Source organism: Lepisma saccharinum, chromosome 28 (genome assembly GCF_977018435.1).
Source record: "Lepisma saccharinum chromosome 28, izLepSacc3.1, whole genome shotgun sequence".
Classification (NCBI taxonomy): domain Eukaryota; kingdom Metazoa; phylum Arthropoda; class Insecta; order Zygentoma; family Lepismatidae; genus Lepisma; species Lepisma saccharinum.
In genome coordinates, this window is record NC_139256.1 from 14,710,283 (window position 1) to 14,724,342 (window position 14,060).

The 14,060-nt window shown below is 39.2% G+C and overlaps 2 protein-coding genes across 2 annotated transcripts; both read right to left on the minus strand.

The window, feature by feature from the left end:
* Positions 1–2,581: 2,581 nt before the first annotated feature.
* Positions 2,582–3,301, minus strand: LOC145980612 (TNF receptor-associated factor 4-like). The gene has a single exon (XM_083113649.1). The coding sequence runs from the start codon at positions 3,299–3,301 to the stop codon at positions 2,582–2,584; it is 720 nt and encodes a 239-aa protein (XP_082969775.1).
* Positions 3,302–9,669: 6,368 nt separating this feature from the next.
* LOC145980613 (TNF receptor-associated factor 4-like) lies at positions 9,670–11,307 on the minus strand. The gene has a single exon (XM_083113650.1). It carries the CDS (start codon positions 11,305–11,307, stop codon positions 9,670–9,672), a length of 1,638 nt encoding a protein of 545 aa, XP_082969776.1.
* Positions 11,308–14,060: the final 2,753 nt, after the last annotated feature.

Consider the following 14,060-nt stretch of genomic DNA (forward strand, 5'->3'; position numbering starts at 1 on the left):
GCAGCAACACAAACCTTCCATCTGTCCCTCTCCTGGGCAAGATCAATCCAATCTTTTCCATCCTTACAGATTTCCTTTAGGTCCCGTCTCAATGTTATTCCTCCATCTTCGTCTTGGCATTCTTACAGGTCCATCTAAGTCTTCTTGATTTAATTATTTATATACTACATACTCGTAGTACATATTGTAGACGGTAAGGCATAAGAGACTAAAATATATATATATATATATATATACACACCACTTTGCGTCAGGTGGTCAAGTGGAGATCATGTGCAGTATTTAATGGATTTAGAAATAGCGCTTCTTTGAGTGTAGTCAATGAAGTGCCATTTTAGAGACATGTAATATGGTTAGCGACACTATCAGTCCAGAATTTTGTCAGCAGACGAATCGCATAATTAATCATAATTTTGCCTCGTCACGAAATAAAAGTCTATGTCTAAATAAGATTATGAAATAATAACAATTGCTTATATGTTCATCAGCCAACACGCAAATCCTTGTTAAGAATTTTTTTAGCATTAGTTTTCTGAGAACTAAGAAAGCTTTCAAACCGAAGCGACAAGTGACACGGGGATTTCACACCGAAGTGTAAACAGACAAGTATTCACTCGCTTGTGCTACCAGCTGACTAAGGCGACAAGCGATACGTATAGCGTGTGTCGCTTCGGTACGAAAGGTTGCATTTATTTCTGAAGATACATTTCCAACTGACACGTGTCGCGTGTCGCTTCGGTATGAAAGCTTCCAAAATTGCAACAGTCACGTTCATCACCCACGTACGCGTAAAAGTATAAAGTTATTAGAATAAACAGAAGAGCATGTAATTTATTTAAATTACAGTAATATAAAGGGTGATTTAGAAAGGACTTGACAACTTTGAAAGCATATTGAAATTTATTCAGATAACTTACAGGGGGGGGGCATGGGCTCCAGTAGGATTTTTTTTCCGGGAAGGGGCAAGAAACGTCACAGTGCAGAGAAAATATTTATTCGTTTTCCAAAATAGTATGTGTCACTTACAAACAGTGTTGGTTTATTTTGAGTTAATGTAACTCTAGTTACAAACAGGTTCATCAAAAAATAAATTTTCAGAATGCTCTTTAACGAATTGCAATACGGTTACGAACTGCACATGACAAATGTTTGCATTTTTAAATTTACTCTTACATGTTCATTTACAGCGTGTCCTATCTTAGTTTCGCATAAGCAGCAACAAGTGTAAGAATCAGTCAATAATTATCTGAAATTTTACTGTAATTTTCTTTGGTATTTATTTTTTTAAACCTACCGCCGCCTTTTTTCCAAAGTGGAAATAAAATCTAATGAAGAATTGTGTTGCGGAAAGGAACTCGCACACGCGAATGTTTGCAGTAGCCAAATTGTCCGTCTCCCAGTACGTTTAGTAGCTTCGTTTTATGCAATAAAAAAGTTCTAAAATTAAAAAGAAGCTTCTACGTCAACAGAGGACAATATTTACCAGGAATCATTTCAATTTCAATTGAACGGAAAGAAGCATAGTGCATAATCTTTACCTTATTACAAATTTGTAAACCTTCAGCAAAAGTGGTAACAATTAAGACCGAATTTTGTGTAACACAGCATGAGAAATATGTTGAAATATTTTTCTGAAACGTGTTACTGTACAAAAACGTATAATAATGTATTATTTTTGTAGTCTTCGGTTAATTATTTCATTTCCCGCTATTTTTGAGATTCCTGATAAAAAGAAAGAAGTTATTGTACTAAATTAAAAAACTCAATATGCTGACCAAGGCAGCATATTGTTTTTCATATCATGGAAACAAGGCTTAATGGTGTTATAATTACTAAATTAATTTCCGAGCGTTCTTATTGTAAGTTATTTTAAAATAATGAAATTGTAATGTGCATGGACGTCCGCAGGATTTTTTCCAGGGAGGGGCATGCAAGGTATGTTTTTCCAAGGGGGGCATACGTGGCACATCTCCCCATAATAGTGTTGTCCCCTGAAACATATTGCTTAAGTTTGAAGTTATCATGTTCCTGCAATGCACTTGCAATAATTTACATAGGCTATATCACTGTGACTGAAATTAAATTATATGTGTGAAAGATGTACTTTTTGTTTGACATTCATTTTCCGGGGGAGCCCCTTCCGGACGTCCATGGTTATGCGCTAAATAACATTGAAAAGGCTGCTAACACGAATGATAACACCTTCGGGTACAGTTCTGTAACTGATATGACCCCACGAGATGCATTAAAATTTCCACGATACAGAAAAATATTATCACCGAATGAAGAGGAATAACCTGCTACTGTCAGATAAAAATTACCTAATTTTTTGAGAAAGCATATTTTTAATGCTTGTCATCTATATCACTAGATGAAATCCAGAGAAGAACATTTTTTTTGTATAAATATTTGCTCTAAACGAAAAATAGGTAATGTACAAATATATAGAAATATGTAACAGGTGATGTTGTGTTCATAACATTGTAATTCTCCGATAATTTACATGGCTATTTTTGTTGACATGTGTGTGGGGGGGGGGGGTGCGTGTGTGTGTGTGTGATAGTATAGGCCTACATACATATTAACTTACATTCATTTCTATGAGTATTGCATCATCAATTATGTTCTTCATAATCCACTCCTGAGACACATAACTAATTATATATGCTAGGTTATTTTCCCCTCTCTTTGGCAGCATGAATTCACCGTCATATCCGTAGGGCGACTGGGATGTTTCATTAGAATCATTACCAAGGATCTTTAAATATATGGTCCTCGTGAAAGGCCATTGTAAAAGGGAGTCAAACTCTCCGGGCATTAATTGGAAAAAAATTCTAAACCTATCTTCCGGAAACGGATGCAAAATAAACCGATATTTGTATCCACAATTGCCCATGTAAGTTGGGTGACTGTAGACAGGGTAGCGTTGTTCTATCATTGCGGATACATTTGTCACTTTCCACAACTTGGGGCCTATCCGTGTGATTTCTGTGATTACGCGGTCATTAGTAGTAGTTTCACCATTAGACATCACTCCAGGATTCTCAGCTTTGCTCTCTAGCTTGGCCTCAAGTTCTTTAATTCTGCTCTCCATCTTTTCAAATGCACTTTTCATGAGATCCACATGGTGATCGACATCTTCCTTCATGTGGCGTCTTATTCCGGCAGGGAAACCTTCAAAGGGGCACTGCATTTCCATGTAAGGGCACGCAGAATGAAGTTTCTTGCATTCTTCATCCAGGTGTTGTTCCATGTCCTTCCTTGCAATGCTAAGAGCACAATCCTCAGGGCATGGAACCATAAATTTAGGACATTCAAACAGGTGATCCTCCAGCAAGTGACTTTCTAGCACCTTTTCGCAAAACTTACACTTCACCATTTTCTTCGGGCATTCCTCCATGTGCGAGGTAAGCTCATTTCTCGGAAGTTTCGCTCCACACTTGTTCAGGCACCGCACTAGCATCAGCTCACAGCGATTATGATGATCCGGCAGAGAATTCTTCATAACATACTTGTCGCAGAAAACGCACTGATCCACGCATTTATCCTTCTGATGTAGGTCACCATCTTCTCTCTCGACCTTTTCACCACACTTCTCACAGACGAATATAGACGAGTTGCACTGTTTTTCATGTTCTTCCCAGTTTGGTGGGGTCACAGTATGGCGACAGGTGACGCATGATAATGCCATCAAGGAACTATTGTCGCCCACATCGTTATGTTCATTTGACGAGCCCTTCTGTAATTCTTGCTTAGGATCTACCGAACACTGTTTTTCGTGATGTTGTATCTCGTTCCCAGGAAAGTCCTCTGAGCAGCTGTCTTGTGGTTTCTTGCTGTCCACATGTGGACTTACGGTGGGCCGGGGAGAAGAAAACTCACATCCTTTGTCACACTGAACTTGTTCACTGCCACAACCGGAAACGTGGTCATTTAACATCTTTTTATCTACATCTTTTCCGCAAAACGAACATGTTATGTACGTAGTTGTTGGCATCTGGCGTGCACTTAGGTATCACTTCACGAATGACGAAGTTGGAATTGGTTGCTTCTACGTTATGTACACATTTGTCTAAATTTTGTTGCAGAGATTGTTCCTTTTCTTATCGGTAGATGCTAGACCCAACCGATTTACAACGAAGTCTGAGCCCAATAAAATATACAAAGATATTGGCCATTCACGAAAGTGCTTCGACTGTCTTCAAATTGAAACGTGGCAGGTGTTTCTTCTAAACTGGGAACTAAGTAGATTATCTACTCAACAAACATTGCAAACGCGGTTTCCAAGTTGGAAGATGACTACGGATCTCGTTATCTCTTGATCAGCAGGATCATGTGAACACTGCACCAGTTGCAGAGCAAACACAAAAAATTATATTCATCTACTGCAACGTCAGAAAGTAGAATATGGCGTGATACTTTTATCTTTTATCGCTACAGAATTTACATTGACAATAGGAGATAGAATACTATAGTTCATTTGTGACAGCTGAAAAAATTTCTACAGATAAGGCAGGGGCACTTCAAGGTAAACTAACAGAACGTTCAAGCTAGTGCACGTAGGAGTAAAAACGTACAAAGATTACAAACGAGACTTTGTTCGAAGCAGTGGCGTAGTGCACTTTTCTATGCCCCCTCATCCGCAGGTAAACCATACGGGGTCTCAAGCTATAACGGATTATAATTGACTACTCCACTCTGCTTCTCAATGTGCTTTTCCCTATTATCGATATGTGAAAGTTACAGATCGGCGAAATAGCTTCTGAAATTAATTAGGTTTATATGAATCCCTCCACACATAAGTGGAAGACAAAATTGGAGATATTAATCCCGCGGCGGAGCCAGGATTCTGTGCTGGGACTTCAGTGTGGTACTTGGTGCTTTGTATTTTCCCTCTACATTGTGCATTATTTTAAAACGATTTGGTTACGTGCATACACATACGCAGGCATGAAAAAATGTTGTTTTGGGAAGTGTTTAGATCGATTGATTTGATTTATTTTACTTTGTTTTTCTGCCACTTTCACTAATCGCGAATATGAAGATGAGTGATTATATGATGAAATTGAAGGGACAGGCCCAAAGAACACCCATGCCCAGAGCGTGATTCGAACCCGGGACACTGCCGTCGTAGTGCGCTGTGATAACCACTCCGTCCCGGAGGTCGGCCGGGAAGTGCTAAGAGGATTAGTAAACAATATACTCCCGTTCTGTATTTTATCGGGCGATTCATCCCCAAAACCACCCCTATTTATACTCTGTCCCAGCGGCGGCTCAAGGGGGAGAGCCGCCGTGCCATAGCACTACCCTCAGAAGAAATGCATACCTAGCCCAAGTATTGTTAAATTAATACATTGATCGTTTACAGACAAGGAGATTCGAATCTTGCAATCGGTCAAGCTGAACGTGACGACCGCCCCAACCACAGACTAGATATGAACCGCCCCAACCTCCTCACTGCATCGCCAGCTGTTTCGTACCCTCGGCGAGGCAGCGGTCCGCGCCACCCAAGAGCTGGCCTAACCAAGTCGAAACACGTGCAGATGGTTGGAGAAGTCTCAGCGAGTAACATTTCCACCATGAGCCGGGAAGAAGGTGGCAGGGGGCGGTGTTAGCAAATGGGGTTAGCCCATAAGACACCAGCCGTGCCCTTTTTTGCCTGGCACAGCGAGGGAACTTTCGCAGTGTTGACACAGTTGCCATCTTCAGAGAGAAAGTGCTAAATACGACGGATTTGTAAGACCCGTTGGGGAAGTAATTCTTGAAAAAAGTACTATCTACTTTTCTGCCAACTTTGGAGAAACGAACCTAGTATTTTTCCAAAGTTAAATGAACAATAGATAGATGCGCCTAGAGGGCCATCCAGACTTTTTAAAAATATAAAAGTAAAAAATCCTATGGTGATGTGAGTTTCCTTTGGCATTTCGACAATTTCTTTTTACATCAAATGTCTAGAATATTTTCAACATCCAGTTGGAATACGTGTGCATGGGGGAGGAGAAGGTGAGAAGATTTGTTTTCCCTTCCTCTTGTAATTGTGTTTTTAGTGAAGTGTCCTGTGGTGTATGAAGATGGGTGAAGATGAATCGTATTAGTGTGTTATTACTTAAACACACACACTGTTTTCCACGTTACCAAACGAGGATAAACATCTTGGAAAGTGGGGCAACCTCAAGAAGGGGGCGGGGCATTGCGGAGGTTTTTTTTCTATTTCTTGATCACGTTGGCACTACGCCACTGGCCTATTATTCAACGGAAAATGACTAACATTTGCTTACTAATAGTTACTGTTGAAGCGCACTTCTTATCATTTTGATGTTAGATGTTGAAGTACTTAAAATTTTCTCGACATCTTTAATTTTCCTCGGAGCAAAGCCGTTCAGGGCCTCCGCTGAACCAAATAGGGAGCGATCTCTCCGATGTTGACACAGCATCGTGAGGATAATTTTGGTGAACTATAGAACGACCACAAACAAAAGGACCTTCCGCCAAAATCCTTCGCACACCTTTCCCTTCATCGGTCCAACTCGAACCATAAGGAAGCATGCTCCACTCTACCCCTTCCATCCATGCGCGAACATGATGCACAGGAGTCGCAGGTCTGCGCAGGTTCTTTTGCGTGTGGTTCCACTACAGAAAGTAATACTCGCGGACTCGCCTCGAGATACAGATGTAGAGCGACGGTGAACTCGATTTACTGACCACGCACCACTCAGTTAAGAGTTGCTTGGAACACTTAGGGAGATTTTATACCTATAATTTCATCAATCCAACGCAGGCTTGTGCGGCCTGTCATGACTCCACGGTGTGAAACGTTGCTGTTGATTGGTTCGTTTTCAAGCGACATGTGCCGCGTGTCGCTTCGGTATGAAATATCCCTTAGGGAGCTAATCAACAGGGAACTGATTTATACATACTAAAAAAAAGTGTTAGCTATGTAAATATATATTTAGTTCCACTGTATGGGACCACTGGCCACCCAGCATCGTGAGGAAATTGGGTAGCTACGAATGAATAGTGTAACCAGGTCATGAAAAACCTACAGCAACGACTTGTGGTTCGTCGTGTTGACCACACGTCACCCCGTAACTGATTGGATGATTGCCCACCTCTGCTGAGGCATGCGAGAGTGGGTATGTCCTTGCCCCTCAAGGACTGTTCCGCCAGAGGTTATAGTTATTAATCCAGATATGTTCTTACAATTGTAGAAAAAATGGCAAATTTCATTAAGCAAGAGCTCATCTAGCTAAATAAAATGCATTAGGCTTACGCTCTACTTGGCATTTATTGAAATGCAAAATTCAAATAAAAAATGTCTTTCTTCCCTAATCCTAAACATTTTCTACTTACATGAAACACATAATATACATTTTCTGTTTACATGAAAGACATGATATACATACTAGCATTCCATACAGGCCATTTCATGTACTACAAGTAGCACAGTGTTTTGTTTTCTGTTACCAAATCTTTCTTTCAAGTGCTGAAAGCTGAATCTCCTCCTCCTATCCCTTAACACTGGTTTGTATTGATTGAAGCTGCGTTCAATATCGCATGAAGTAATGGGAGTATATTCTAAATAAAATATGTAATTGATTTCTCTAATGTTGACAAGAAAGTTAGAGTAACAGATACATTGTCTATTGCCAGTGGCGGGGCATGGGGGAGGGGGGCAGTTGTCCCCGCGCTATGCTAAACCTTACATAAGAAAAGGGGGCATGAGTTTACAATTTCCGAAAATGGAAATATACTGTCTTTCAACCCCGGACCACTCTCCAGTTTCTATAAAATTCCGCCTACTTACTAATTTCGGTGTCCTGATGACGTATCTGTAGTTCATATTTGGCGGTCACTTGTTAAAAATGTTCATTTACGTGTAGAACTTGTAAAATAACCTTGCGATTTACCACGGTGATTGTCCATACACAGCAATTCGGAACTATCTTTCTTTCGCAATTCGTTAATGGTCTTCCTTTACGCACAACAATCTTGCTGACGTCAGAGGAATGCCTACGAGGTTAGGTTAGGCCTGTTGGGTTAGGTTCCATTAGCATAAATACAAAGAAAAATTAATATTTTAGCTAAGAGAACTATACCTTGTCTTGCCTGTTGGGAAAATGGCGTCTTCCGTGGAGCTATTGTTCTTATGGTAGGGTTACGTTACGTTAAGAAAACATAGTTTATTTCGTTTTTTTTCTCGATTTCCATACTTGACCGCCAATTATTACATGCAGATTTGTGATTAGGAGTTCACAATTAGTGAGTAGGCGAAATTTCATAGAAATTGGAGAGTGGTCCGGTATTGTAAACTCGTTCCGAAAAGGGAAATATACTGTATTTCAACCCCCGGTTTTAGAACCCAATCGCCGCCACTGTGTATTGCCATGATTCAAAATAAGCAGAGTACAAAACGAACAGAATAACATGAAAACCTTTGGTATTTAACACAAGAAGGAGAATACATGATTATTGAATGCTAGTTGGAAAATGTTTGAAACTATAGGGTTTTCGAAATAGGATAATTTTTATAGGCTTTTGCGCCGACAGATGTTTAAATTAGTTGATAATTTGTAGTTCCTGTGCATAAAATTAATACAAAATGTGTCAAACTTCGCGTTGGTGTCTTAACACTGTAGAGCAGTTTTTGTTTAATGTGTATATTTGTCATATAATTATTTGTTTAATTGTATAATTGTTTCCTGTCAGTGCGGTTAGCTAACCTTCAATTATATCTAGTTATTAGAACGGAAATAAAAGTTCAGTTTTACATGAAGTGTTATGCGCATTGCTTAAAGGTGTGTATGTGTGTGTATGTGTTCGCAACTGGGTTTGTGTAGGTCTTTCTCCACACTCGAAGAAAAAAACTGTGGGCATCCATGATATAAATTATGTGTAAAATAACTTAAATATGTAAAATATGTGCTATATTATATGTAAAAAATGAAACTAGCATTTTCCGACTTTACATACCTACCACGATTCTCGAATGGATGAATTACAATTTATAGAACTTAAAATGCTGACCAAGGCAACATTTATTGCATAAAAATATACACTATAAACGTAAAGTTTCCACCCTTTAACAGGGTCTTCTTCAGACGAAGATTCACAATAAAGATAATAACAGTGTGCTTCGTCACATATGTTCATTTTACACCCCTCAAAATGTACAAGGAAAACCCCTATTTATGTAAAAATCTTATCTTAAAGGCCCTTGAGAAAGGTTAAGTGTGCAAAGCTGTAAAGATAATGGAAGTTATCACATAATATAAGAGCCGCTGTCGCTCAGTCGTTAGGGTGTCTGACTACCATGCGAGAGACCCGGGTTCGATCCTCGATGGGGCAGATCCGATATTTTTCCACCTGTTGAATCAGTTCCGGTGCCCAGAACTCCACATCTGTACGCCTTCATCGCATGCTACAAAGCACAGGGGAGCACTTTACATTTTTTAAAGCAAATAATATGAAATATGTATTTACCAGAGAAATAGGTTCATATTTACCTCTAAAGCGAATGGAATATGGAATTTGAAACAAAAGAATCCGCTACAAGGGGATATATATTTATATTTAGATATGTAAATACGTGTTGGAATTGTCATAATATAAACTTTCAGTCTCATTAACATTTTTACCCTTTCCCTTCACACAAATTAGAAATAGTCTAGTTTAATCTACACACACCTCTAGGTTAACAGCTTTGTCTACAATGTAATTTCTGGTATTTAATTGATTGAGTGAAATATACTTTTGGAACCCATATAATCCATTCAATTTTCCTTTCTCTGGCCTCTGAAAAATAGCCATATCCCTCCCACGAAAGCTCTTGGTAATGTCTTTGCCACCTGCATTCTGGTCAATTAGCTTGAATGTTACACGTTTTTCAAAAGGCCACTTTAAAATTGAATCAAACTCTCCTAATATGATGCGAATATGAACTCCTAAGTAACCCTCTTTGTAATTTAACGCTGTCTGCAACTTGTATCCATGTTTACTGCTGTAAAAGGAAGAACTAAATACGAAGCAGTTATTCTGCTTGGCATATCCTGCCGCAAGAAATATGTTTGGGATTTTCCACAAATAACTACCATGATCTAGTCTTTCGATTGTCTTCATTCCTGATTCTATTTTCTTTTTGTTAGTTTCAATCATGTCTTTCACAATTTGCAATTCCTGGTTCATAGTCTCTCTCATTTGCTTTTCAACTGTAACAACATTTTCCTCTACCTTTTGTACTTTCTCCTCGCTTTTCATTTCATTCTCTTGAAGCTGTCGAATCATGTTTTTCATAAGTTCCATCTGGTGAGAGATACTTTCTTGCATAACTTTAAGACTTTCAGCACATTGTGCCTCTATCTTCTCGAGTTTCTTTTTCATATTAGTCTCGTTCTCTTCAATCAAATCCTTCATAAGTTTCATGTGATGGTTGACGTTTTCTTCCATATGCTTCTTCATTCCAGAAGGGAAATCTTCATGTGTGCATAGCATTTGCTTGTATACACACGGGACAAACAGCTTTTCACATTCTTCATCTACATGTTGTTGCATGAATTCTCTAGAGATGTTCTTCCCACAATTTTCACTGCACGAAACCAGAAATTTGGAGCACTCTGATTGGTGATTCTCGAGCAATTCAAATTCTACTTTCATTTGACAGTATTCACACATGGCAAGTCTCTTTGGACAGTCTTCTGAGTGGATATGAAGATATTTTCTTGGAAATTTATTCCCACATTTTTTCTCGCAGGGAACTGGAAATAATTCACAAACCTCGTAGTGCTCAAGCAGTGTGTCCTCTACAACCGATGTGTCGCAAAATACGCACTCCTTCATGCACCTCGAGCAATATTCCTTCAAGTGAACCTCCATGTTCTCTTTCGGAACTTTCTTCCCGCATTCGTCACAACATATCGCCTCTTCGCATTGTGCAATGTGTTCCTCCATTTCAGATTTCCTTACGGCCTGGGTACAATAGGGGCAACTTTCCGTCACGTGATTAGATACAGAAAAACGCTCACCTTGAAACCCGCACATCAACTGACACTCGACAATTTCCATTGAACACTGCTGTTTGTGATCTTCTGTTTCGTTGAACAAAATCGAAGCTGAACAGTAGTGACACTGAACCTTTCGCTTCTTGCAGCTCTCTTCCATATGCTGTTGGTGCATGTAGCGAGGCATCTTCTGACCGCAGCCATTTCCACACTCGACTTCTTCAACTCCGCAGCTTGAACGATGTTCATCCAGTTCCTTCTCGTCCACCTCCTTCGAACAATAGGAACATGTCTTGAAAGTAGTGGTTGGCATTGTTAGCGAGTATAGTCGCCAGTTATTGCATAAAGTATTTACAACCTCAAACCCGGGGAGACGTGATATGTATTGCTGCTACTTTAACTGTTCAAATTCTGATAGAAATCAGTTTTAACGATTTGCTTGCAAATTTTGCACGATCTTTTTTCTCTGTTATCGCTGATAAGCTTCGTTTAGGTATCAGCTTAGATAAGATACTTAGCTTGGACAAAGGAATCAACTTTATTTCGAGTGTGTGACTGTTCTCTACACAGCAAAAGTTCATTTTTTTCATATACTCATTTTTAAATGTACTATATATCCGGAAAATAAATGCACGGTTGATGGTGGCGTTGCAAGCAAAACTTCAAAGATGAAAAATTTTGAGGTCAAATGTGTGACTGAACGCATCATTCCCACCTCAAGTTTCTCTAAAGTAAGATATTCTCTTTTCTGTGAGTTGCATCCCAATAAGGATCTCCATGGGTTGCAGAAGGTAACAAGATGTATCGGTCTGGGAAAACAACTACATCTGAAAGAAAATAAGCGAGAAGAAATTCTCGCCAGTAGTGAAACAATTCGAAAACTTACATGATAAGTAAATAAATACCTACCAATAGAATGTGTACGTGAGTGGTTTGTCGGCCCCTGTGGCGGAGTGGTTAGCATATCGCGCTACGACACCAGGGGTCCTGGGTTCGAATCCCGGATCGGACGTGGATGTTTGTGATTGTCTGTCCTGAAATTGAGATTGAGTGAAATGATATGAGTAAATGAAGTGTGATGGGATAAGCTTCCGCTTAGGGACTTTCCTTTTATATAGGAAAAAAATGTGGTTAGTGTTACGGCTTCACGCTCTGAAGGATGCGTGTTCGAGCGCGGTTACAGATATTTTTTTTTAGTTGCCAATGAGGCATCAACATGTGTGTGTTCGAATCCGCATTTAGACAGTGATTTTTTTTTTTAAGAAATCTGTAACCCACTGTACATGCATTTTTAATCCATGATTTTACTTGTTAATTTTGAAAAGCACCTTAGATTTTTCCTTCTTAAATAAATAAATAAATAATAATAACCCATGGCGCGACAGCCATCGAAGGGCCTTGGCCTATCTCCCGACTGCCTGTCTCCCTCCCACAATCCTACCTAGAGGTGTGGAGAACTTCAACCGGTAATGGGGTGACATGAGGTCAGCACGTCGAACCCTCAGCCGTTATAGGAGATTTTCGAAACCGGTCACGCTACTCACTCGTAGCTCCCCAATTTCCTCACGATGGTGGGTTGCCACCGGTCCTATACACAGGCCGAGAACCCAGGCGGACTCGAACCCATGCCATCCCTCAGTCGGATTCTTATATACAGCTAGATTTTACAACACAATTATAATATTAAGATCTGGACTAAATCTGTCGACTCATGTAACCTAATATGTTCTTAGCTACTTTTCGTTTTAAAAATTGAAATTCTATTCATAACTCAACCAATATTTTTTTTTCCAATAAGAGCTCGAATTTTTGACGTGGCTGTTAAGAATTTCCACACTAGCGTTCCACTGTTCCTTGATCTTTGCGTGATATGCAAAACAAGATCTGTATGTCTCGTTCACATCACATGCCTTTCCACATTTTGTAAGAAGTTTAATATCGAGTAGTTACTCTCAAACCCAACACTTTTTTATTAAAAAATAACAGTCGTGCCGATATGTCTAATTAATTCCATCCTAGGCACCCACTAGTTGGTACTGCATTGTAAAAAAATCTGCCTGTGACGAGAGGCCAACCCAGGACCATTGGTATGTTGGGAAGTAATCATACCGATTTGACCACAATGTCACGTTCGCAAAGCATTTCATTTGTCCACTTAGGCTTCTGTAAAGAAAATATTATACGACTTCATATGTTATTCGACAATAAATGCAAGTTTAGGTATTTAAGGGAAGTGCAGGGCAGTAGGGATCATGCACAGAAAAGCCTGTTTTGGCCGGGATATAATTCACACACAGGAAGTTAGTTCCTTGATTGCTCTGCAATAGGACGTTACCCAAATAGTCGTGGAAGAGTGGTCACTGCCTCAACATGTAGCATTCACGATACGATATATGACTATATGACGTCACACCTTGGTTCAATCACGTGGATCCACAATCGAAACCTCCGTGCTGTAAGCAAGGGATGTGGTTGTCGACCGGAGGGGGGGAAGGGGGAGGTGATGATATTATTTCAATTTTTAAGAAACGTTTGTATGTGGATATGGAATGATGAATGCAGTGATACAAAGTCGATATCTCATTCGCTCACTGCTTGTATACAACGCCTAAAACTACATATTTTTTTCAAGGTATAAAACAACATAAATAATTTATTATTTTAATAGAAACTGAAGAAATATAAATGAAAAATTGCAAGACACGTCACTTTATGTAATGACAGCTTCCCACGAGGCTACTAACAATTACAACATTAACGTTTGCGTCTGTTTATGGATTTAGAGGCAAGATTTAATAGCATAGTTTCATCAGTAAACCCATGATGCACAAGAAAATAATATAGTTACCCCAATTCTATGCAAACACTAGATTTAAATAAGACACTATTTACATTTTTTTTTATTATTGCATTTACTTTATTCATGTTTCATTTTATGGTTTCAACTTTATTAAAGTAGTTTTGTATTGAGCAGTTTCAAGACTATTTGCAATTTCTATTAAAAATTAATACATTTGTCATCAAATACGCAATAACATTTTTTATAGGCTTGCATTAGTTAGCATT

Excerpts from the sequence above, each read along its gene's own strand:
- LOC145980612 (XM_083113649.1), bottom strand. The coding sequence starts at position 3,301 with ATGGTTCCATGCCCTGAGGATTGTGCTCTTAGCATTGCAAGGAAGGAC.
- LOC145980613 (XM_083113650.1), bottom strand. The coding sequence starts at position 11,307 with ATGCCAACCACTACTTTCAAGACATGTTCCTATTGTTCGAAGGAGGTG.